The sequence below is a fragment of the Theropithecus gelada genome, chromosome 4 (genome assembly GCF_003255815.1).
Source record: "Theropithecus gelada isolate Dixy chromosome 4, Tgel_1.0, whole genome shotgun sequence".
NCBI lineage: Eukaryota > Metazoa > Chordata > Mammalia > Primates > Cercopithecidae > Theropithecus > Theropithecus gelada.
This window is the reverse complement of record NC_037671.1, coordinates 38,430,714-38,456,392: the sequence shown is the minus strand read 5'-3', so window position 1 is coordinate 38,456,392 and position 25,679 is coordinate 38,430,714. Positions and strand designations below refer to the sequence as shown.

The 25,679-nt window shown below is 51.9% G+C and overlaps 1 protein-coding gene across 3 annotated transcripts; it reads right to left on the bottom strand.

Annotated features, from left to right (window-relative positions):
- Positions 1–9,453: 9,453 nt before the first annotated feature.
- Positions 9,454–19,048, bottom strand: MAPK13 (mitogen-activated protein kinase 13). Of its 3 annotated transcripts, none has more exons than XM_025384054.1 (12): positions 18,822–19,047; positions 18,101–18,230; positions 16,823–16,881; positions 13,214–13,322; positions 13,012–13,041; positions 12,529–12,576; positions 12,292–12,406; positions 12,108–12,179; positions 11,079–11,158; positions 10,761–10,839; positions 10,489–10,665; positions 9,454–10,234 (listed from the first exon to the last, which is right to left on the bottom strand). In XM_025384054.1, exons 1-12 carry the CDS (start codon positions 18,938–18,940, stop codon positions 10,155–10,157), a joined length of 1,098 nt encoding a protein of 365 aa, XP_025239839.1. In that variant the 5' UTR covers positions 18,941–19,047; the 3' UTR covers positions 9,454–10,154. The 3 variants fall into 3 exon arrangements, with proteins under 3 accessions (XP_025239839.1, XP_025239838.1, XP_025239840.1); XM_025384053.1 differs by having other exon boundaries at positions 9,460–10,234; positions 12,108–12,212; positions 18,822–19,048; XM_025384055.1 differs by lacking the exon at positions 13,012–13,041 and having other exon boundaries at positions 9,460–10,234.
- Between the last annotated feature and the right edge of the window lie 6,631 nt (positions 19,049–25,679).

Below are 25,679 nucleotides of genomic sequence, written 5' to 3'. Positions count from 1 at the left end.
CTCAGAGAGAGAAGCAAAGAAACCCATATCCCATCCCACCTATTTTTAAAAATTGATGCCTAGGCTGAACACATCAGAAGTAGTCAGTGGCCAACACTGGTTTAAAAAAAGAAAGGAGGGAAGAAGGAAGGGAGAGGGGTAAGGCGGGGAGAAAGAGAGGGAGAGAATTTCCATTTATAAAAATTACTCTTATTTAAAACAGCTTTTTGGAATGTTAGCAGGATTTCACAATGCAGACATCTCAGTTTGAGACAGCTTGATTGATTTCCTGATTTCCAGGAAAACGGAGCTATCATCTTGTTCCTGCTTCGTTGTTTACTGGCATAAATATGCAGTTCTTAAAAAATGTGAAATGGCTGCTGAAGAAGTGAAATTTAATTCTTTTTGACATATTGTTCCAAATCCCCTCAAAAATGAAGAAATCAGTGGAGAAACTTTCTTCCTCCCTTCACAAAAAAAGAATGTGAAGAATTCTGGAAGATTTTGTTCCTTTGGGAGTTTGTACATGAACTAAAGGCTCTGAACCAGTCTGTTGGGCCACAGAGTCAGATGGGAATAAGCACAGTTCACCTCCATAGTTTCGTGTTATACCTGCACAACCCAACCAAAAACTGGAGGGCAGAAGCCATGTTTTGTAGGTCCCATATTCCCAAGAGTATTAACATCATCCACAAGAGTTTTTGAGTACCCACTGATACAACCACAACAATAGTAAAAATAGCTAATATTTACTGTGCACTCTGTGTATGCACTTTGCCCTCACTAGTCCTATGAGCTAAGCTCTTCCAAGATTCCATCTTGGAGAAGGAAAATAAGGCTCAGAGGAGGAAAACAGCCTGCTCCAAAATGCATAGTGTGACAAGCAGGCTTACATGCCCAGTTATTTGGTTAAACAGTCTAGATGTTGCTGCAAAGAAATTTTGTAGATGGAATTAGCATTTACAATCAGTTGGTTGTAAGCAAAGCAGATTACCCTCCCTACTGAGGGTGGGCCTCAACCTATCAGGAGAAGGCCTCAAGAGCAAAGGGGGAGGTTTCTAGAAAAAGGAATTCTGACTTAAGACTACAACATAGAGATCTTGCCTGAGTTTCCAGTCTGCCTGGCCTGCGCTATGAATTTCAGATTCAAGATTGCAACATCAACTCTTACCTGAATTGCTAGCCAGCTGGTCTGTCCTACAAACTTCAGACTTGCTAATCCCTGGCAATCTTGTCAGCCAATTCCTAAAAATAAATAAGGATGGATGGATGGATGGATGGATGGATGGATGGATAGATAGATAGATGAATGATACAGATATAGATAGATGATAAATATAGATGATATAGATAGATGATATATATATAGGTGGATATAGATAGATGATAGAGATTTTTGCAAGTTCTGCATATATCCTGTTGGTTCTGTTTCTCTGGAGAACCCTAATACACATGGCTAGTAAGTGGCAAAGCCAGGATGCAACCCCAGGTCTTTTTGAATGCAAAGCTGAGGCTCTTAACTCCACACTCTGCAGACCTTGCCCAAAAGGCTGCGTATACCAGGGTTGTAATATAAGCAAGAGCTGCTGTAACCCAGGTGTGTTCCTACTGTGGGAACTAACACAACCAGGCAGGGTATGGTACCTGGTGCTGTAAGCAAGAGGGGGCTATTTTTGGCTTTTGAGCAAGGGGATGTGTCTCAGCAGCATTAAGGAAGAAGAATCTGGCAGCAGAACAGATAAGGAAGAGCCTAGAGGGAGGAAATCATTGTGTATTATTAATCTTATAATAGAACAGGTGCAAAGGGGCCTAAAGTGGCCAACACAGAATAACTGGGAGGAGCATTATCACAGAGGGGCCCCTAGATGTGGGACGAACAGGGAAACAAGGCAGAGGCAGGGAGGAGCCAGCAAGGTGGCCCTGCTAAATGGCCAAGAGACAGAGGGCATCGTGGGTCAGAGTGGGGGAGTCTGATGGGAGAGCTGGTTAAGTGGGAAGAGATGGGGTGGCTCGGTGGGAGGATTCCACAGAAAGCCTCTGGAGTCAGATCCAGGCTCTAGAGAGAAGACCAGGCTGGAGGGCCAGTACGGCTGGGAAGAAAGGAAAGCCACAGGCTAAGGACTTTGCTCTGTGAGCTAGGTCAAAGGCAGCAGGAAGCTGGCCCAGTGACCAGACTGGGGAGATAGAGCTGGAAGGCACTAGGGGGTGGGAGACAGTCACGCCACTGAGGCAGAGGGGCTCCCTGTAGAGGAGGGTGGCAGGCATGGTGGAGAGGCGTAGGACCCAGGACGGCAAGATTTGTTGATCAGAGACTGCTGTAGAACATGACAGATTCCTTGTGGACGAAGGGTAGATGCCGAAGGCAGGTGTCAGGGTGTTTGCTAGGGAGTCGTGGTGAGAAAACAAAGGTGACAAACACAGACTCCTCTTTGAAGACAGTTTGTCAAGAAGGTAAAGAACCCAGGTGGGAATAAGGTAGTAGACCCATTGAGGAGGGATTTAACATGGACACAAGGTGAGTGGGAAAAACTGCTACTGAGAAGGAGGAAGTGGAGATGTCAGGAAGATGGGGTAATTGAGGAGGGAAGAGGATGTGGTAGGGAAAATAATAAAAATAACAGTTAATGCTTGGCAAGCACTTCCTTTGTGCCAGGCACTGTTCTGAGTACATTCCTTATTTTTATTTATTTAGTGTTACTGTCCCCATTTTACAGATGAAGAAACTGAGGCCCCAGATCACAGGGCTGGTGAGAATAACATGTCGTATGTCTCCAGAGCTAACAGTTAACTACTATAGTGTGCCACACAAGGAGAGAGCAGCAGTAGAGAGGGGTGCCACTTCCTCTGATGGAGGATAAAAAAGAAAGATTGCCAGTATGGGCAACATAGTAAGACCCTGTCTCTACAAAAAATAAAAATAAAAAAATTAGCTAGGTATGGTGGCATGTGCCTGTAGTCCTAGCTACTTGGGAGGCTGAGGTGGGAGGATTGCTTGAGCCCAAGAGTTTGAGGCTGCAGTGGGCTATGGTTGTGCCACTGCACTCCAGCCTGGGCAACAGAGCGAGACCCTGTGTCTAAAAAAGAAACAAATAAGATAAAAGGAAAGGCTGAACTAAACTCAAATTTCTAAAGGCAATGCCCTATCCTGCTGGGCTGGAGGAAATCCAACTGTAACCTTTACTGGGGTTCTTCCTTGGAACCCTAGAAAACTTCTGCATCTTATGGACCCCACAATCTGGAGAAAGCCCCCGTGCGTATGAGTCTGTATTGAAACCACTGAGATGCTGTGCCAGTTAAGAATGTGTGGGCCATACATACAAGAAACCTGCCTGATAGCAGCTTAAGCTAAAAAAGTGATTTAGTTATTTCACATAGCAAGAGGTCTAGAGGCAGGCAGTCCTCAGAGTGGTTTCATAGTTCCCTGATGTATCCAAGCATTTAGGATCTTTCTATCCTTGCATTCCATTGTCCTCAGTGTGTGGGCCTTTTACCCTAGGCTTGCTATCTCATGGTCACACCATGGCTGCCAGAGCTGCAGAGCTCACAAAACCATCTTCAGGGCAGGTAGCAGGTACAGACCACCTGTATCTCCTTCCCAGACTTCTCCCAAGCTCTCTTGGGCAGGACTGAGTCCTAAATCAATCCCTAGCAAAGGGAAAATCGGCACACTTGGTTTAGGGCTTTCATGGGTCACCCTCTGGAGCTGGAGGAAAGGCCCACCTTCCCGAGCAAGCGGCATCTAGAATAAAATGTAGGTTCTTTAAGGAACATGGGAGAATGGCTGTTGGGTGGGTAACCAACACTTCTGTCTCAGAAGACCACTGACCCAGTCCACGGGACTGTTTGGGGTCCATGGTCTGCTGCCCCCGGCCACACTCCAGAGACAGAAATTTCAGACAAAACCAGGAGCCCTGGGCTTAGGGTCCAGCCTCCCCGGGCACACCCAGCAGCTCCTTCCTGGGTTTTGTCAGGGTGTTGTGGGGAGCTGGCACCGTCCCAAATGCATATGGGTACTCAGGGGCTGCTTTCTACCTCCTTCTGGTCAGGAGAAACCTCCTATCTAAGCCACAGTGCTTCTCAACCACACTTCCCTTCCTCATCCCCTACCTCGTCCCGTCCCGGGGTCCTGGCCAAATATTCTCAATAGTGAGACCTTTGGGAACACAGAGAGGAATGTCTTATGGCAGCTCCTTCTCTTGGCCAGTTAACACAAACCTGTCCCAAGGCGTGGCTGCCTTTGTGCCTATGGTGGCCGGGGGCTCGGGGCAGTAACACAGGGAGCAAAAAACACACATTCATCTCCATCGTGCCCACACCACACTGGCAGCAGGAAGAATGGTGCAGTGGTAAATTGGAGACCTGAGCCCTGGCCCTACTCTGGGCTTAGGTGTCTTCATCAGTAAAATTGCTTAGAGGGACCATGGTGGGGCAGGAATGGAAGAGTTCCACCCATTCTGCAAACTAGATACAGAGGCCTCCACCAATTCCCTAACACAGGGGTCCCCAACCCCCAGGCAGGGGCTGATACCTGTCTGTGGCCCGTTAGGGACGAGCTGCACAGCAGGAGGTGAGCTGCAGGTGAGCATTACAGCCTGAGCTGTGCCTTCTGCCAGATCAGTGGTGGCACAAGATTCTCATAGGAGCACAAACCCTATTGTGAACTGCGCATGCGAGGGATCCAGGTTGCATGCTCCTTATGAGAATCTAATGCCTGATGATCTGAAGTGCAACAGTTTCACCCAAAACCATTCCCCACCACCTTCCATCCTTGGAAAAATTGTCTTCCATGAAACCAGTCCCTGGAGCCGAAAAGGTTGGGGACTGCTGCCCTAGCAAAATGCCCCAGTCATGTCCATTTCTACCTGGATGGTGAGGTTGGGCGGTCCAGAGGAGTGGGCCCTGATGAGTGTGTGGGCATCCAGGTGCAGTGCTGGAAGTTTCCAGCCTGGCTCCGTGATCATAGAGAGTGGAGCTGGGGGGTTTGTTAGGAATTCAGAGGATACCTAAAGCCTCATTTCAGTAGCTAGAACAGCCGCATTCCAATAGCTCATAACTGGGGTCCATGAACTATAGAATTCAGGGGTCTGTGCACTTGGATTGGAATAGAATACAACTTTATTTTCAGTCGTTTCTATTTCGTGGGTTATGAACAAAGGGAGCAAAGTGCAGTTGTATCAGCAGCGCCAATAGAAACCACAGAGTTTTTCATATCCCTTTACAGTTTGCCACAGGTATCTTAGAATATTGTTTACACTCATCTCTACTTCAATTTACCATTGTTTAATAGGCCCACCCCTAGATCTTGTTATTCAATATGTTAATAAAGAAACCTATGCACATAGTACCATGTTACACATTTTAAAAATATTTTGACAACTGTATATAAATATAACTAGCTTACTTTGTAATCCTACATATTTTATGTGTACGAAAATATTATTCTGAAATTAGCCAGGCATAGTGGTGCATGCCTATAGTCCCAGCTACTTGGGAGGCTGAGGTGGGAGGATCACCTGAACCCAGGGAGGTCGAGGCTGCAGTGAGCCGTGATTGCACCACTGCACTCCAGCCTGGGCAATGGAGTGAGACCCCATCTCAAAAGAAAAGAAAAGATGATTTTAAGAAGCGATCGAGGGCACAAAAAATGGCCAAAAGCCCCTGACTGAGTGTCATCCACCCAGAGTGAGGGCTGCTGTCCAGCTGCCGGGACCCTGCAGGAGGAACCAAAGCAGGAGAATCCCTGGCACCACCCTTGCTCCAGGATATACCCCTGGGTGCTCAACAAAGAAGTGAGGACAACTTGCCACCATCTTCAGTTTGATGGAATGGCCTTAGGCCTCTGCTGCCCATTGTGAAGTCACCGGCCTCTTACCTAAAAGCTCAGGAGGATTTAGGGAGAATGCAGATAGAGCACCTGAGTTCACTGTGTCATGAAAGAAGGGAAGCCTCCCAGCATTAGATTTTAGGGAATTGTTTCAACCAAATTTAAGGATGCAAAAGCCAAGAGTTGGGAGGAGAGGCAGGGAGAGATACCTCCCTCCTCACCTATGGCTGCAGCACTGCTTGGGGGCATGGAAAAACAGTTTTCCACACCCTAGCAGACAGCAAAAGCTATTTCAATGTGCCAAGTGAAAGTTGAGCCATGCCCTCATCCAAACTAGCCTCCAGCCTCATGCAGGCAGCTCGGGGCACCTGTGCACACTGGGCTCGCCCTTACGGAGCTGTTCCTCCATCAGGCAGTTCTGGGCACTGGTGTATACTGGGCTTGCCCTTACGGGGGCTGTTCCTCCATTTCTGTCTCCCCTTATGCTGCCCCTCACTGGGAGCAGCACCACCCCAATCCACGCCAGGCAAGCCCTGCCCTGGGACACCGCTGCTCTCTGTTCTCATGGATGACTCAGGCCCCAGCAAAGATACTCTCTGTTCCTCAAAAGAGGGAATGGAGGGCACACTTACTGTTAGGAAATGCCCCCCACCTTGCAGTCTGGCTTCCTGATCTCTCTGTTAAGATCTTTTAAGCCACCCCATCAGCCACAGAACGAAGCCCATCCACCAAGAGTACCTGAGCCCAAATCTCCCCCTCCCCCACCCCGCCAGCTCCTCTGCCCGCAGACAGCAGGAGAATGGACTTGTTTCCTATCACACAGGCCATGTGCCCACTGGGCAAGACCCAAACCCATGGAGCCCCCACCCCCTCCACCCCCCACCTTGCGCTGCTGAGCATTCCACCACCTTTTGTAGAAACTTCACAGGTTTGAGAAAATTCTGTGGGAGGGGGCTGAGGTTTAATTCCGGAGTGGGGACAGCCTAGGGGGACAGCAAAGGATGATGGGGAGGAGTGCGGTCTGGGAGTCTGAGAGAATAGAGATTCTCAAAGGTACAGCCCAGGGCCGCCCACTTCTGCTTCCTGCTGTGCTCTCTGCCACCTTCCATATGACATTGGCCTGGTCGGGGCAAAGAAGTGACCGACAGGCCCCTGGGGACATCATTCAGTCATCATTCATTCATTCACACACAGATATTTGCTCACAGTGGGCAACGGGAAGGGGAGGCCAAACCACACACTGTAAATGCTGCCCACAGAGAGGGCCTGCAGCCCAGGGGGGATGATGGACCACAGCTGCCTGGAGGGAGGCCTAAGGCAAAGCCTTGAAGGCCAAGGAGAATGGAGAGGAGAATGGAGGGCCTTCCACCCACGGGCACTAAAAGAAGGCCAAGCCTACTTGGGGAGAGGCAGTATCGGGACCTGTGCACTGGGCTGCACTGGGCAGAAAAAGGCTATGAGTGTCATGCTGTTGGGAGAAAACGGGTCCTGTGGTTAAGTAAATTTGGGAAGTTCTGGATTAAATGAGTTGAACAGTTCTGTGTACTGCAGCACTTGTCAGGACTTTTAACCTGTGAATGATGCAGAATGAACCTTATGGTGGATCCCAGGACTGGTGTCTCACACTGACATAAGGACCAGGGGAGGCAGTGGGAGCTGATGAGATTCAAAACACAAGAGGTTTTGAATGCCAGGCCAAGAAGGCTGGACTTTTTCCTTGTGGCAGTGAGGACTCTCAGAAGGAGACTTAGAGGGATCTAGACTCAGGGAACCTGGGGCAGTTTAGTAACCAGCGAGGCCAGGGCTGTGGCAAGACTAGCCAGTCCCAGTCGAGGACTCCCCAACTCCTTGACAGCAGGGCCTTTCTGTGGGAGAGAAAACAGAGACCATGGACACAGTCAGCAGTAAGGGTCTCAGAGAGAGCGGCGAGAAGACAGAAGGCTGGGCAACCCTGAATTCAAGCTGGGTGCAGTGGTCAAGCCTACTTGGGTTCCAATCCTGACTCCACCACTTCCCAGCTGTGGGTATCTGACCTAATGTCTCTGTGGCCTCAGGGTATTTGTTTTTTGTGTTTTGAGATGGAGTCTCACTCTGTCACCCAGGCTGGAGTGCAGTGGTGCAATCTCAGCTCACTGCAACCTCCACCTCCCAGGTTCAAGCAATTCTGCCTCAGCCTCCCGAGTAGCTGGGATTACAGGCATGCACCACCACACCCAGCTAATTATTGTATTTTTAGTAGAGATGGGGTTTCACCATGTTGGCCAGGCTGGTCTTGAACTCATGACCTCAAGTGATCCGCCCGCCTCAGCCTCCCAAAGTGCTGGGAGTACAGGCGTGAGCTACTGCCCCTGGCCCTGTTGTTTATTTTTTAGAGCAGTTTTAGGTTGGCAGAAAGTACAGAGGTTCCCATGTACTTCCCGCCTCTCTCCCCAGTTTTCCTGATGAGTAACATCTTGCATTAGTGTGGCACAATTGTTACAATTTATGAACCAATACTGATACATTATTATTAACTGAAGTCCATAGTTTACTTGAGGGTTCACTCTGTGTTATCCAGTCCTACAGATTGTAACAAATGCACAATATGTATCCACCATTACAGTATCATACAGAAGAGTTTCAAGGCCTTAAAAATGCTGTCTGGGCCTGCAGGGTGGCTCATGCCTATAATCCCAGCACTTTGGGAGGCCAAAATGGGAGGATCACTTGAATCCAGAAGTTCAAGACCAGCCTGGGCAACATAGAGAAACCCTGCCTATACAAAAAAGAAAAAAAATGTTTTAATTAGCCACCTGTAGTCCTGGTGCACCTGGGTGGCATATACCTGTAGTCCCAGCTACTTAGGAGGCTGAGGTGGGAGGATGGCTTGAGCCCAAGAGGTTGAGGTTGCAGTAAGCTGTAATTGTGCCACTGCACTCCAGCCTGGGTGACAGAGCCAGACCCTGTCTCAAACAAGCAAACAAACAAAAAGTTGTCTGAGCCTCAGTTTTAACACCTGTAAGATGAGTGTGAAGCTCCATCTGAAGCCCCCCAGTCTTCTGCTGTAGGTTGATTTAGGCCTCCCAACAAATCAAGTATGACTGAAATCCACTAAATGTCTGATATCCATCAGAATCACTAGGCTTGGGTCAGGGCGAGAGGTCCTCATTCAAATGCACATTCTAAGGTCTCAACTCCAGACCTGCTGAGTCACAAGCCCTGGGATGGGGCCCAGGAATCTGCATTTTAACAATTCCCCTGGTGCACAAGGAAATTTGAGACCCACTGTGCCCCTGATAGCTTGCGCACATGGAAATTCGTTTCTCAGATAAAAACAGAGGTTCTAGCCACTGTCAGGTCAAAGCTCTGGAGAGCTGTGCCATCTCCCAAAGGGAGCAGAACGGTTTGCCATCAAGCCAGGCAAGAGCCCATTTCTGCCTGTGCAGCTCGCAGTCTCCAAGCCTGCTGTTGTTTCATATCTTGATTGCTTATCACTCACCCAAAATAACCTGAATGCAATCGCACCAGCTGCAGCTCTCTCCGCAACTCCCTTAATTTAGCAGCCAAACACATTTGGTTCCTTCACAGAGCACAAGGCCTCAGCACAGGGCCCAGGAAGGGGCCCCTCCCTCCCAGCTATCTGTAGTGAGTTGAATCATTTCCCCCTGGAATTCATGTTCACCTGGAACCTAAGAATATGACTTTATTTGGAAATAGAGTATTTGCAGGTGTAATTAATAAGGATCAAGATAAGATCATACAGGATTAGGGTGGGCCCTAAATCCAATGACTGTTGTTAAAAGAGGAGAGAACAGAAGAGACAGAGACTGGAGTGATGCAGCACTAAGCCGGGGAATGCCACGGACTGCCTGCCCACTGCCACCACGAGCTAAAAAGAGCCAAGGAAGGATTCTTACCCAGAGCCTTCAAAGGGACCACAGCCCTGCCAACACCTCCATCCCAGATTTCCAGCCTCCAGAACTGTGAGGGAATCAAGTTCTGCTGTTTCAAGCTACTCAATTTGTGGTAATTCGTTAGAGCATCCCTAGGAAACCAATGCAGCATCACTGCCATAGGCCCCTGGCCTGGCCCAGCGCCCTCTCAGCCCCACTCCAGTGGGAAGGAAAGGTCCCCACCTGCAGGCAGTTCTCCAGATGGGCAGTTTAACATGGCCCGTTAGGATCAGAGCTAGTTTCTCCCAACCAACATCTTTGAACTCTGCATCTACTAGGCCCATTCCCCACATAAGGAGAAGGACCCTTCTGTCCTCTGCTTGAAAGGCTGTATTCCAAGAAGGGCTGAGTTTGGTAGTGACAGACAAATACTGGTCCTTGGGCAGTGTCTGGCCAGCGGTGCCATGTGAGATGAGTCCCTACAGTTTCATGCCACTCCGGCGCCGCGAGTCCTTCCGGGCAACGGGGCTGAAGTTCACAATCTCCTTGTAGATGTGCTCTGAGAAAGGCAGCATGGTTTAAGGTGGGTAAGGAGGTGCTGAGGCGAGAAAGTCCACCTCCCTTCAGAGAGAGCATGGAGAGCGAAGTCAGCTCAAGGAGAAAGAAGCACCTAGGAGACAATGCCCACCAAGAAGGAGGGGGCAGGAGCCTTAGGTGGCAGGTAGGGCTGGCAGAGGCCAGGCATAAAGATGGAGGAAGCAAGGAAGAGAGGCTGCAGGTGGAGGCGAGGAAGCCCGAGGCCCCAGCTCTTACGCTTCCATTCATCCACTGTGAGTTTCTCGTGTTCTAAGGAATCATCAAATGGCTGTTGGGCCTCCGTCTCTTCCTCAGGGTCCCGGAAGGGTTCAAAGAAGGGATGGGTGAGGGCCTGCGCGGCTGTCAGGCGCTTGTCCACATCTAGCTCCAGCATCTTCTCCAGCAGGTCCGTGGCTGCAGGGGCAGAGCCATGAGCCTCACACCGGGGCGGGAGAGCCCGCCCTTGGGGTGCACTGAGAGGCCCCTGGGGAGCGGGCTATGAGACTCACCCTGGGGGCTGGCCCGCGGGAAGAGCTGAGTGAAATCCTTCTTGGGGGTCTGTGGCAGGGCCTGGATGTAGGATTTGGCCTGGAAGACAGAAAAGCATCAAACCCCTTAGGGCTCTGGCCTCAGCATGTAGAGCAGGGATTTCAGAAAAGCCTCAGAGCAGGGCTGAAGGCTCAGGTCCGGGTCCACAGTGAGGTGAAGACAAGAGCGCTTGCCAGGGTAGGAGGATGCTGCAGGAAGGTGCGGGTGAGCCTCCAGCCCACTGGGCCCAGTCAGTCAAGCACACTCCCAGGCCAGGCTAGGTCCCATTTACCACCCACCGCTTTGTCGTTCAGCTTCTGCACAAACTCCGTGCCTGGCACCCCGGTCACTTTCAGGATCTGGGTCAGCTGGTCCAGGTCTTGGTGGCAGGTTAAGGCTTAGCCTTGCTCTCCTGGTGGGTCTGAGACTGCCCTTCCCACGACCCCACCATCACTTCAGCTGGGCACCGTGGCAACTGATTGTCCAGGCTCCAGCCCTGCCTAACCACCAATGAGCTCTCAGGAGAGGCTCATTCTTCAGGGCTCAGGGCTCTGGAGAGCTTTCCAACATGCCAGGCTGAGGGGGTTCCCTACCGGACAAGTACATGTGGACTTCTCAGCCTTCATCCCAGTCACTCTTTTCTGTTTCCTCATCTTCTCACCAAAGGCCTGTCCTGCACACACAGTCACTCAGTTAATGTGTGCGGTGCCAAAATGTATTTTCCATATGGTGGTAGAATTATAGGTGACCCATTTTTCATCATTTTGCTTATCTATCTATCTATCTATCTATCTATCTATCTATATATATATATATATATTTTTGAGACAGGGTCTACTCTGTCACCCAGGCTGGAGTGCAGTGGCATAATCTGGGCACACTGCAACCTCCACCTCCTGGATTCAAGCAATTCTCCTGCCTCGGCCTCCCGAGTAGCTGGGATTTGACCACGTTGGCCAGGCTGGTCTTGAACTCCTAACTTCAGATGATCTGCCCGCCTTGGCCTCCCAAAGTGCTGAGATTACAGGCGTGAGCCACCGCACCCGGCCCATGTCTGGCTAATTTTAAAAAATTTTTTAGAGAAGGGGTCTCACCCTATTGCCACCTCCCGTCTCAAACTCCTGGGATCAAATGATCCTCCCACCTTGGCCTCCCAAAGTGCTGGGATTACAGGCGTGAACTACCGCATCCAGCCTTGCATTTACAAATTGTTTTACAGGGAGTATACATCACTCTCATATTAAGGAAAAAAAGACAGTTGTTTAAATAAAGTGTCTGTTGAAGGAAGGAATCCCTAGATGGAATTTGGCTTTTCCAGCAAAGGATACAATCTTTCCCCTTGAACAGAGTTTTCCCTGTCAGCATCTCTGCCATGATACAGCCCACAGACCAGATGTCCACTGCAGAGGGAGGGGGAGTGTCACCTGGACTGTCTGACTGGGGCCCGGCAGTCAATCAGCACCGAGTGACCAGATGGCCCCAGGACTGCCCTCTCAGGCGCTGACCACTGACCTGTCTGGTTGTAGTGCATCCAGCTGAGGATCACCTCGGGGGCCCGGTACCAGCGGGTCACCACGTAGCCAGTCATCTCGGCATCTGCATGCCGCGCCAGCCCAAAATCCAGGATCTATGGCTCGGGATAAATGGAAAAGGAACTTGCTGAGAGGAGGAGGCTCTGGGAGCGGCTTCCAGGGGCATCCCTGGGGGAGGGCCCATCCCGCCTCTGGGCTGAGCCTGCAGCCCACTCACCTTCAGTTCACAGTCCTCGTTCACAGCTAGGTTGCCTGGCTTCAGGTCCTGGGGAGAAGACAGGGAGTGCATGCTAGGCTGAGGCAGAGATGGAGCTTGTCCTAGCTCCACCACCACCCAGGGGTGTGACCTCAGCCAGGCCCCTTCCCCTTCTGGGCCTCAGTTTCCTCATGTGTAAAATGAGGGTGGGACTAGGTGTTCTCTTGGGGCCCATCCAGCTCTAAAATGTTCCTGATTCTTGAAGCCTAAAACACTCAGCTCAGGGCTCACTTTGTCCGCAGCAATGCCCCATGAAGTCCCCTGGGACACAGCGAATCTTTGGAGCAGGCCTTCCTGGGCCATGGCTGGGTCTGAAAACTCCACATTCTGGGCTTCTGGGAAGTGTCCTCTCCCTCCACCTTTCCCACTCCTTGATTACCAAAGAACCCCACACCCAGGGATGGGACAGGGGCCTCTGAGGACCATGGCAGAGAAAGCACTCACCCTGTGCACGACCCCAGCCGAGTGGATGTACTGTGTGTGGGAGAGAGAAGGGTGAGTCCATGGCCCAGTTTCCACACCAGGCACTTCAGGCTGGCTCAGAAACCTCCTCCGACCTGTAACAGTGTGCTCCCTCCAGCCTCCCCCAAACCTCAGGTCTCGACAGCAAGGCATCCCTTCTGCCACCCTCCAACTCCCCACCCACCTTAAGGCCTTTGAGCATCTGATACACCAGGTACTGGATCTTCTCCTCACTGAACTCCATCCCCATGATCTTCTGCAGATCCGTCTGCATGAAGGGCATCACCAGGTAGCTGGAAGGCATGAGGGCTTCTTGGGACAGTGCTGGGTCCCACCCAGCCCCAGGTCTGTGCTCAGAGGAGGGGCCTCAGGGCAGAACAGGGGTCATAGAGACACCCTCCAGTATGCAAAAACCAACCCCACGTCAGCCAGCCAGATCACCACACAGGCCTCTGGGCTCCTGGCTCCCAGCCTTCCTGTGGCAGGCCGCCCAACTGGCAGAGCTCAGAGTAAGCGCTGCAGTCGGAGCGTGCTCAGGAAAGCCACATGGAACTGTGTTCCCGCTCTTCAAAGGTACTCTCTCCTTGCCCTCCTCCACACTCCAGGGAAAGCCACAGCTAGGAGTTAGAAACATCTGCCAGTATTTCCTTTGGCTTCTGTCCAAATATTTTATCCCTCAGAGGGTCATGCCCAGCTGAGATGGCTCCACAAATAATATGTCCACCTTTCCAAGAAGGAAACAATACAACAGTTTCCAGGAGGGTGGAAGGGGGACATGGGGAGGCTACTGCAGCCTCTTAGGGAATTGCACAACAGGATCAGGCCAGCAAAATGTAACTGTTGTAGCAACAGCAAAGTCCAGGACAAAGACAAAAAATAATAAAAAGTATAAAATAGGCCAGGGGGCATAGCTCATACCTCTAATCCCAGTGCTTTGGGAGACGGAGGCTGGACAATCGCTTGAGGCGAAGAGTTTGAGACCAGCCTGAGCAACATAGGGACCCCATCTTTTCTTCCTTTTTCCTTCCTTCCTTCCTTCCTTCCTTCCTTCCTTCCTTCCTTCCTTCCTTCCTTCCTTCCTTCCTTCCTCCCTCCCTCCNCCTTCCTTCCTTCCTTCCTTCCTTCCTTCCTTCCTTCCTTCCTTCCTCCCTCCCTCCCTCCCTCCCTCTCTCTCTCTTTCTTTCTGGTGGAGTCTCGCTCTGTCGCCCAGGCTAGAGTGCAGTGGTGCAATCTCGGCTCACTGCAACCTCCGCCTCCCAGGTTCAAGCGATTCTCCTGCCTCAGCTTCCCTGAGTAGCTACAACTACAGGTGCGCGCCAGAATGCCCAGCTAATTTTTGTATTCTTAGTAGAGACGAGGTTTTGTCATGTTGGCCAGGCTGGTCTCAAACTCCTGACCTCAGGTGATCTGCCTGCCTTGGCTTCCCAAAGTGCTGGGATTACAGGCGTGAGCCACTGCACCTGGCCTGGACTCCATCTTTCAGAAAAAAAAAAAAAAAAAAAAAAATAGCCAGGTGTGGTGGCATGCACCTTTAGTCTCAGCTACTCAAGAGGCTGAGGTGGGAGGATCACTTGAGGTCAGGATTTCGAGATCAGGATGAGTAACATAGTGAGACACCATCTCTATAAAAATTTAAAAACAAAACAAAAAGCTGGACATGGTGGCATGCATCTGTAGTCCCACCTACTTGGGGGTCTGAGGCGGGAGGATGGCTTGAGCCTACAGGTTGAACTGTGTTTGTGCTACTGCACTCCAGTCTGGGCAACACAGCCCTATCTCTAGAATATAATTTTAAAAAATTTTTAAATAAATATTACCTTAAAAATTATAAAATATATATATATTTTTGAAAGGACATGCTGGAGGCATCTCCAGGAGACGCTGGATTTTGGCAGCCCTCTCCTGCCTGACCACACACCTCCCTTGGGGCCCTCTCCATGCCCAGTCCCCTCCTGTCTTTCCCCTCCACTCGGGCACTGTTTTTTTCATCTTGGCGACAATCTTCCTGAAGCCTCTCTGTGCTAGAACCACATTCCCTTGATTTTGCACCTTCAACTGACCACCCCTTCTCCCTCTCTCACCACCAAACTTCTAGAAAGGGCGGTCCACATTCCTGGATTCCACTGCCTTAACTCCCAGTCTTGAGATAACCTGGTTTCTGCTTCCCTCCTACTGCCAGACTGCTCAGCTCAAGATCACCAGTGAACACCCAACAAACACACCATGACTCCCTTTTCTTCTGACCTAACTTTTCACCAAGTCTGAAACTCCTGGCCGGGCGCGGTGCCTCACGCCTGTAATCCCAGCACTTTGGGAGGCCGAGGCAGGAGGATCACGAGGTCAGGAGATCAAGACCATCCTGGCTAACACGGTGAAACCCCATCTCTACTAAAAATACAAAAAATTAGCCAGACGTGGTGGCAGGTGCCTGTAGTCCCAGCTACTCATAGTCCCAGCTATTCGGGAGGCTGAAGCAGGAGAATGGCATGAACCTGAGAGGCAGAGCTTACAGTGAGCCGAGATCACGCCACTGCACTCCAGCCTGGGCAACAGAGCCCTAGACTCCATCTCCAAAAAAAAAAAAAAGAAAGAAACTCCCTCTCAATTATTTGCTGACTCTCCTCTGCCTCCGATCAGGCCCTCTCAGCTTCTTCCATCTGCTTATCCTCTCGGATCTTCTCTTTCATGTTGATATCTGAATCAATACTATCTTACCGCATTCTATAACTATCTGTTCCCAGGTGTCAGCTATAATCCATCGGTGATTATTCCAGCACAAATCCACATCCCTAGCCCAGACTTTCCTCTGCTGAGGTTCATATTTATTTGCAACTGTGATTAAACATTGGAATGTTCACAGTCTCTTTAAAAGTAAAGCGTCCAAAATGGAGTTCATTATCTTTCCCCCAAGATCTGCTCTTCCTCCCCCTTGTATTCCAAGCAGAACCTGCACGTCCCCCCACCTCTGCCACCTCACTTAGCCACTGCACCCCAACAGACGGAACATTGTGTTGGCCCTGCCTCCCAAATGCGGCCTCAAGTCTGCTCTTGGCATCCCATCACCTCTACTTTAGATCACTAACACTGACCTTCAGGCTCTCCCCTCTGCCCCAGAGCTGCTTCCTACTCCTTTCTTGGTGCTGCCAGAGTGCATCCCCCAAATCCCATCTGAACAGATCACCTCCCTGCTCAGATCCCCAGGTCTTGAGGCTGCCTGTAGGATCAATCCAGATTCAGCTTGACCAAGCCAGCTGCTGGCCTCTACACACCACACTGACTTCTCCATCTTGTCCACATAGTCCAGTCTCATTCAGACACTGCACGGGCAAAGCTACACATTTTGCACTAAATGTTCTGGTTCTCTGCCATTCTGTGAAACACCCCCATCAGCCAGAGGCAGCCAAGGCTTCTTAATCCTTGCTTCGTGCTAGAAAGAGTTCCAAGGTCCAGACTCACATCTGTGTCCCCAGGAAAGGTGAGCTGGTGCTAACCCTGTGAGGACTGGCAGATGTGTCTTCATGGTGTTAAAACTGGGTAAAAAGCAAAGCGGCTGTGCAGACCTCCCCCTGCCAGGCAAGCACCCCACAGAGTCCTTCCTGCCTCTTCCTGCCTGCCTTTGGCCAAAAGCATCTTTCCAGAGAGAATCACCCTTGACAAGCAAAGGCACAGGACTGCCAGGGAAGGAGTTTCTCCTCGCCACACCCAGAACAGAAACCCTGGACCCTCCCCACCTTGCTCTCCAGCAGCAAGTAAGGCCTGCAAATGCCCCAGAACCCAGTGCAGCCCGACTCACAAGTCATGGAAGTTGCGCAGGGAGGAGGCTGGGGTGAAGACATCCAGGAGCCCAATGACCTGGGAAAAAAGTCACCTGTGAGGGCTAGACAGATATTTCCTTCTCCTCCCACCTCCTCCTGGGCCCTGGCCATGCACAGGGCCATCCACCCTTTCCTAATACACCACCCGCAGCAGGAGGCATGTCTCCAACCTTCTTGGAAGCAGTAAAAAGGGCAGAGGCCTAGAGGAATCCCCTGGATTTGGAGGGAGTTTGCAATAAATCATGACAGAGAGTCAGGCTGAGGAGAAGGGAAGATGGGGAGAAGAATGAGGTGTGCTCATTACTTTCAAGTCTGGTGTTCAGGGCAAGCAATGCAAACCCACTCTCAACTCACACAGGCAGCAGGAAAGCATAAGGGGAGGGCGGAAGGGAAAAAGGAGGGAACAGGGAAGGAGCTTTCCAGCCAGCAAATGCCCTGCCCCGACCTTGGGTCTCCAGCCACATCCATCCTTGCCTGCCACAGGGCTGGTTCAGAGCCAAGGGCAAGATCACCCTGGCTGGAGGAATAGGGGAGGGGTTTGCTGGAGAAGGATGGGCTTAAAATGTACATAACATTTTGAAATGATTCTTTGAAATGTCTGCCCTCCAATCTAGGTATCCTGCAGCAAAGCCTGCCTGCCAGGCCCTGAGCTGGGCCCCTGGTTTTCCTGGCTGCTTCTATCAGACAAGCCAATCTGATGGTCATGTGCTTAGACCCTGAGCCTCGCTGCCCAGATTGAAACCCCAGCTCTGCTACTGACTAACCATCTAACCTGTGAGACTTGCTGTGCTTTAGTTTCCCTGTCTGTGACACGGGGCAATAGAACTCATATATCATGAGGACCAGACAAGTTAGTGTATGCAGAGCTCTTAGAACACAGGAAGTGCTCAATATGTGTATATTGTTGTTATCAGGGTCACGTGGACACAACACTAACTAGGATTCTAGTCCCAGCTAGCCACAAGTTCTCAGACATGGAACCAATTACAAAGTTCCCCTGTGCCAATTTCCTCTGTAGGATGAGACAGTCTGTACCTCACAAAGTGTGTCCTGCCAAAAATACCCTTTGACCCCTTCCTGGAAAGTGGGCAGGGCAGGTCCCAGTACCCCCTCCTTTCAACAGTGAGGTGAGAGGCACCATCGGGGAGCAGGGAGGAGACTATCCCGAGCTCTCCACACCGGGAGGCCCGGCCTGCGCCTGCCCCTGACTCCCCAGGGCAGCCCCCGCCCCATTCCCCGGGGCAGCCACCGCCTACGTTCTCATGCTGCATGTGCTTCAGCAGCAGCAGCTCCCGGTAGGCGCGTTTGGCGAAGATCTCGGACTGAAAGGGTCGGCTCAGCTTCTTGATGGCCACCTTCTCCCCTGACCGCTTGTCGATGGCCGAGCTGTGGGGCACAGGCAGGTCAGCAGGCGAGGCTCTCCTCCTGGGCCGTATCTCCCAGATCGCCCTGACCCCTCCCACTGGGCAGCTGGGCTGAGAGGGGACGATGACCACCACCTAGAATATGGGGGAGCCCCGGGACGCAGGGCAGGGAGTGGGAAGTCAGGCAGGAGCTGAGAGAGGGGCACAGCGCCAGGGGTAGCAATCGTCTCATTGCGACGGGATCCACAGCAGGGAAGGAGTCTCACTCTCTCTGCAACTTGGCGAGCCACCTCCCCCTCTTGGGGCCTCGGTGTACTTGTCTGTAACAGTGAGGATCTGCCCGATGAACTCCGGGATCTTGCAAGGGCACAGTCCTGGAGAACCAGGCCCAGTCCCAATTCGACCCACAGAGACCGCACTCAGCCACCCGGTGAGAAAAGGGAGATGGCGGCTGAGTGGCCCCGGGGAGGGCGCTGCGCCTTGAGGTCCGCGGTCAAGGTGGCGCTGACGAGGGGCCAGCCCAGGGCGGGCTGGGAGGAAAGGGGAGCGCACGGCGCCCGCCCCGCCGCCCCCCGCACCCCCCCCACGCCCCCCAGCGGCCCGGGGGTCTCACCACACGGCGCCATAGGCCCCGCTGCCGACGTGCGTCGGGGACACGTAGGTCTTGGGCAGCTCCCAGGCGGTCTTGTTGACGTCCTGCTTGTAGAATCCCTTTTTCCGGATGAGGCTCATCCCGGGCACCCGATGTCGGCGGCCCCGGCGTGGCGGCTGCGTTCGCGGCCCAACGGGCTTCCAGCGCCCCGGCCCCCGCTGCGCCCGCCCCGCGCCGCCCGCTCCTCCCCCGAGCGAGGGCGGGGGCCCCGGGCCGCGACGCTCCCACCTGCCGGCTCGCCCAGGTGCGCTGGGGCCGCCACGCCCGGGCCTGCCCAGCCCTGCGCTGCCGCGCTTCCGCCCGGCCCGACGGAGCCCCGGCTGCAGGTGCGGCCCAGGCACGGGGTCAGGGCTGCCCTGCGGGACCCCGGTGCCTCCCGACCGAGCGCCGGCCAGCGGCGGGGCTAGTGGGTCCAAGCAGGAGGCAAGAGCCGGGAGGCAGCGCTTCCCAGCTCCCTCCAGCCCTGGTCTCCGTAGGAAGAGCTCCTCGTGACTGTGAAGACACAGGAAAGCAAAACAAAACCCCACAACCTCTTAATTATGGAAAATGTCAAACATGCAGAAAAGAAGTGAACAGAGTAAGCCAGCGCTTTTCACACTCAGTGTGCTCAGGAATCCCCTGGGCATTTTATTTGATTAAAATATGGATCCTGACTCAGTAGGTCCGGGGTGGAGCCGAGAGTCTGCATTTCTAGCCAGCTCCCAGATCTGAGGCTTCTGGACCACATCTGATAGGAGGTTCAATGAACCCCCGTGACCCCGATTCCTCAGCAACCGCAACTCATAATCAATTTTATTTCATCTACATTCCTCCCCCACCATCGTTTTGAGGCAAAACCCAGGCGTCATATCATTTTATTCATCAATATTTTTGTATCTCTAAAAGGTAAGGATTTAAAAAACTACATATACACAATACTTTTATTTTTATTTATTTATTTATTTATTTTTGAGACGGAGTCTCGGTCTGTCGGAGCGCAGTGGCCTGATCTTGGTTCACTGCAACCTCCGCCTCCCGGGTTCAAGGAATTCTCTGCCTCCACCTCCCGAGTAGCTAGGATTACAGGTGCCTGCCACCACACCACCTCACCATCTTGGCCAGGCTGGTCTTGAACTCCTGACCTCGTGATCCACCCGCCTCGGCCTCCGAAAGTGCTGGGATTACAGGTGTGAGGCACTGCGCCTGGCCCACAATACATTCTTAAACCTAAAATTAACAGCACTAATTCTATAATACCAAATATGCATGCAGGTTCAAATGTGCAGAATTTTTGTTTGTTTGTTTTTGAGATGGAATCTCACTCTATCACCCAGACTGGAGTGCAGTGGCGCCATCTCAGCTCACTGCAACCTCCGCCTCTGGGGTTCAAGCAATTCTCTTGCCTCAGCAGCCTGAGTAGCTGGGACTACAGGTGCACACCACCACTCATGGCTAATTTGTGCATTTTTAGTAGAGATGAGGTCTCACCATGTTGGCCAGGCAGGTCTTCAATTCCCGACCTCAGGTGATCTGCCCACTTCAGCCTCCCAAAGTGTTTGGATTACAGGCGTGAGCCACTGCACCTGGCCCAAATGTGCAGCTTTGAAGACAGTTTCTGTGGGCTTCCTAAGGCCCTATGAGGACAATGACAAATCGAGGCCCTTGCCACCTGTCTGGTGGCCTGTGCAGCCTGATGGAGATTCTATGCTCAAACCACAAAGGCCTCTGAGGAGCAAGGTGGGGAGGTGGGGGAGGAAATGGCTGCAAGGGCTCTGGATGCCCAGCCTGACTTGTCCACCCCTCTCTGGCCCAGGCATGGGGCTGCGGAAGGGGCGGGGACCACTTGCTTCACTTTGTGGAAAAGAGAAAAGCTGTACTGAACAAGGAAAGAAACTTGCTAGGGGCTTACAGCAAGCCGGGGGTCCACACTAGGGAGTCTGCAGCCCCCAGACTCTGTTCCCCAAACCCTCCCGGGCAGTCCTGCAGCCTCAGGCACAACTTGGAAGACCATTCTGAGGTGAGGGTGGGGTGCCGGCATCACACAATAACGCCCGCCATTATTTCGGTCAGGCAATCTGTCTTTTCATTTCTGGCACATGGCAATGTATCAGCAAATGTGTGGAGAATGAATGGAGGAGTCAGCCCATTAGATGTAAAAGAGTCATTTAATAAACACTTGTGTTTGCCATGTGCCAGTCATTAAGTGTTTTATATAACTCACTTAATCCTGGTAAGAGGCCTATGAGTCAGTACTATGATTATCCTCATTTTAGAGATGAGAAACCCGAGGTACAGAGAGGCTAAGTAATTTGCCCAAGGTAACACTGCTGGTAAGGGCAGAGCCCGGTTCTAGAGTCCCTGCTCTTGGTCGCGAGGCTCTGCAGTGGCCTAGAGTTAAGAGAAATGCTCCTCAAAGGAAATGGCCTTGCCCACATCATAAGGACATGTCTACTGATCCAACCGGGTCTCCCTAGTCCATCCTACCCTGGGGTATCTGATATTTTCCCCAGCCTTTTCCCTCCTCCACCCCCTACTCTGACCCTGAGATCCCATGGGAGCCTAAGGAATGGAGTTGCTTGCCTGGGAGTGCTGCAGTTTTGGACCTTTGGGATCGGTGGCACCAGTGCAAGGTACCTTGATTCCGAAGTTGGGGTGGGGTCCAGGAAGCCAGATTTTAGGCCGGACGCAGGCAAAGGAGAGTAAGTAAGCTCAGAGATTCAGGTTTTCTTCTGGTTTGAGGATCCAGTAAGGAAAGGGGCTAGGATGTGGCACCAGGTCAGGATGGTGCTGCATGTCTTTTTTTTTTTTTTTTTTGAGACGGAGTCTTGCCCTGTCGCCCAGGCTGGAGTGCAGTGGCGCAATCTCAGCTCACTGCAAGCTCCGCCTCCCGGGTTCCCGCCATTCTCCTGCCTCAGCCTCCCCGCCACCACGCCCGGCTAATTTTTTTTTTTTTTTTTTTTCTTTGCATTTTTAGTAGAGACGGGGTTTCACCGTGTTAGCCAGGATGGTCTCGATCTCCTGACCTTGTGATCCACCTGCCTCGGCCTCCCAAAGTGCTGAGATTATAGGCGTGAGCCACCGCGCCCGGCCGATGCTGCATGTCTTAAACACCTGAGCGGGGCAGAGTTGGGGAAGGTGGGGATACCAAAGACATGCTCATGGCCCAAGTGGGTGTGACCTTCTGAGGGCACGAGTGGCCACTCTGGCTGTGGCTCCGGATGCTCTTGAGCAAGGGTCAGGAAGTGACTCAGGCCTCCGACTCTGCTGACACTGACCCCCACTCTGGGCCTGACTGGCCCTGTGTTGCTCAGCAGCCAGGTAGCCTGGGAGGGAGTCCTTGGAGGATCCAGCTGGGGGAGTCATGAAAGGGACGGGAGGAGGAGAGGGTGACTCAGGTCATCCTCGATACCCTGCCTCTCCAGCCTGAGGCTCTCTTCTTTTGAGTTCCAAGGGCCCTTTGCTCTTCTCCTCCCTAGACACCAACCCAAGGTTGTCCTGTTGGCTTGTGCCCTATGAGCATAGAGGCAGGCGTTCAGGAAACCAGCTTTGGAATGAGACCTGAATGTACATCCCTTCTCTGTCATTACCTCCTGTGTGACCTCGGGCAAAGTTTGGTCCTCTCTCTGAACTTCAGTGTCCTCCTTGTGAAATGGGGATAATACTAAAGTGTGACAAGCATATTGAAAGAGCCTTAGAATTGTATCATTTCAAGTATATTCCTCACAACAACCCAATGAGGTAGGAACTTTCAATGCCTCCAACCAGAGATCACCAGAAACACGCGTGTGGGGGAACAAGCTGAGCTGATGACTCCTTGCAACAAGGGAGAGCATGCACCATGGGGGTCATGGGGCGCCCCGGGAAGGGGGCGTTACTAATGTTTGGAGCTGTGTTAGGTGATTGGGAAGGGGTTAAGGAAGCGAGGTTTTGTCCTGGGTTGATGCTGTCAGGAAATGGAGGTAACACTGTGATTGGGAGTCTTAACACATCTTGCCTAGCAGGAAAGCAGACTAGAGCAAGGCTGAAGCTACGGCTGGTAAACCAGCAGCCTCCACTCAGCTTAGCTCTACAGGGGGATTTGGGTCATTTCTGTGGTTTGACAATATTCATGTTTTGTCTGTGTTCAGATATGATTATGGAGTAGTTTCATTTTTGTGTTAGTCTGCCCTGTTCACGGATGGCCTTGTTCGATGCTGATGTCTGTGAAATTGTCTATGTTCAGCATAGCAAGACCGAATTGCACCAAGCTGGACAGCTCTGAGTAACCAAGTCCTGGCTGATAGGACCAGGCAGCTCCCAGATATCAGGGCTGCTTTGGTCTATTCCAATATAATTATTCCCCTGGTACAGATGGAGAGACTGAGGCCCACAGAGGTTAAGTAATTTGCCCAAGGTCACACATACCTAAGAAAGTGGTGAATATGATTTTCATATCTGGCATCTGGCTCCTAACTCAGCACATTTAACCGCCAACTAGAATGCCTGGTGCCCAGCTAGTGCCTGAGAAGTGGCTGCTGTTGTTGCATTGTCTTCCTAGTCAGCCTGTGAGCCTCTGGAGGCAGAGACATGGTGTGGGAATTGATGACTGGTTTCTTAGAGATTGAGACAAAAGCCCCACAAAGCTATGAGGCTGTCATGTCCCCTATCCTGGCCACCTGGACCCCATCTTGCCCCAGGAGCACAGCAGCCACCCTCTTTGCCCCAAATAGCAGGACCAGCATGAACCTCCTCGCCATAATGAGGATGGGCCAGCACGGACATCCTCACCATGAGACCGCCACAGAAATGAAAAAGCATGACGCATCTGGGGTCCTATGGGGGTAGGACAGGCCAGGGAGCCCTGGACCTCTGGCCCCAGCTCTAGAGATTCACATGCTCTTTTGGGGCTGTCAAAACTCCATGAAACAAGCAAAATTGCAAGGAGGCAGGGAGATGCAGAAGAAAGACTGCAGATGTGGGCTGCTCTGTGGGGTGGTAAGCTGTGTGATCTTACACAAGTTACTTAGCTCCTCTAAGCCTCAGTTTTCTCATTTGTAAAATGAGAGTGGGTGATAAGACCCATGTCACAGGACTGTTGTGAAGACTAAAAGAGATGACTAGAAAAGTGTCCAATTCAGTGCCTGGCACACAGTAGGTTTCTCACCAGAGGCTCCTTCCCCAGTGGACTGTGTCAGCTCTGCCCGGGTACTCCAGCTGCCCAACCCCAGCTCCTGCCCTTTGGCTGTCCAGTCCCTGCCCCAGAAATGGTCCCCTCGGTGAGAGTCAGCTCCAACTCACATCCAACTCCTCTATTAAGTTTTTTGCCAGATACTCAGCCCAAGGATTCATTGACCCATTCGTTCAACATTTATTTGTTGGCTGGGCGTGGTAGCGCATGGCTGTAATCCCAGCACTTTGGGAGGCTGGGGCGGGAGGATCACTTGAGAACAGGAGTTTGAGACCAGCCTGGACAACATGTTGAAACCCCGTTTCTACTACTACTACTAATAGTAAAAATTGGCCAAGTATGGTGGCACATGCCTGTGGTCCCAGCTACTCGGGAGGCTGGGGTGGGAGGATTGCTTGAGCCTGGGAGGTTAAGGCTGCAGTGAGCTGCACTCCAGCCTGGGCAACAGAGGGAGACCTTGTCTCAATAAACAAATGATTTAAAATGCTGGTATTTAATACTTTCATTTGGGTCAACTAAATGTAATGGCAGGTGGTATTAAGTGCAATGAAGAAAATAAGGCAGAGTAAGGATCTAAAAGACTAGTGAGTACTGTTTGATCAGGAAAGGTCTGTCTGCGGAGGCAACATTTGAGCAACCATTGAATGGGTCTGGGAGTAAGCCCAGTGGACACCTGGGGAAAGAGCAAGTGTCTGCCTTCCAAACCCCTCAGGGGACACTTGACCCTGTAGACCAGGTACCCAGCCTCATTCCTCCTGTGCCCATTACTTCCTACTCCAGCATCCCCTGGTAAGTCCCTCAGGGGAATAGCTTAGAGCGCCTGGGACACCTTACTGACCTCTGGAAACTTTTTTTTTTTTTGAGACAGAGTCTTGCTCTGTTGCTCAAGCTGGAGTGCAGTGGCACGATCTCGGCTCACTGCAACCTCCGCCTCCCAGGTTTAAGCGATTATCCTGCCTCATCCTCCTGAGCAGCTGGGATTACAGGCATGGCCAGCTAATTTTTGTATTTTTAGTAGAAATGGGGTTTCACCGTGTTGGCCAGGCTGGTCTCGAACTCCTGACCTCAGGTGATCTGCCCGCCTCGGCCTCCCAAAGTGCTGGGATTACAGGCATGAGCCACCAAGCCCAGCCAGCCTCTGGAAACTTGATGGGGTGCTGGGCTTCTCCTGTGAGGCCATCTCCCCAACCTTGTGTCCCCATTACCTCTTCCCCTTCTCAAGGGCAAGGGCTGGTCAGCAGACTTAGGGCTCGAGCAGAACATCCATCCCAGCAGCAAAAGATAAGGTGCCATCAGCTAGGTGCAGGTAGCTCACGCTTGTAATTCCAGCACTTTGGGAGGCCAAGGAGGGCAGATCACCTGAGGTCAGGAGTTTGAGACCAGGCTGGCCAACAAGTTGAAACCTTATCTCTACTAAAAATACAAAAATTAGCCGGGCATGGTGGTTTTTGCTTGTAATCCCAGCTACTTGGGAGGCTGAAGCAGGAGAATCACTTGAATCCAGGACGCAGAAGTTGCAGTGATCGTGCCACTGCACCCCAGCCTGGGCAACAAGAGTGAAACTGCATCTCAAAAAGAAAGGAAGGAAGAGGAAAGAGGGAAGGAAGGAAAGAAGGAAGGAAGGAGGGAAGGAAGGAAGGAAGGAAGGAAGGAAGGAAGGAAGGAAGGAAGGA

What these genes read in the sequence shown, in the direction of transcription:
- MAPK13 (XM_025384053.1), bottom strand. Translation starts at nt 18,940, where the DNA reads ATGAGCCTCATCCGGAAAAAGGGATTCTACAAGCAGGACGTCAACAAG. An exon ending in GATGCACTACAACCAGACAG is followed by an intron (nt 12,213 to 12,291) that starts GTCAGTGGTCAG and finishes GGCCCCAGTCAG; the next exon opens with ACAGTCCAGGTGACACTCCC. An exon ending in TCTGTTCAAGGGGAAAGATT is followed by an intron (nt 11,159 to 12,107) that starts GTATCCTTTGCT and finishes CCTGCCACCAAG; the next exon opens with ACCTGGACCAGCTGACCCAG.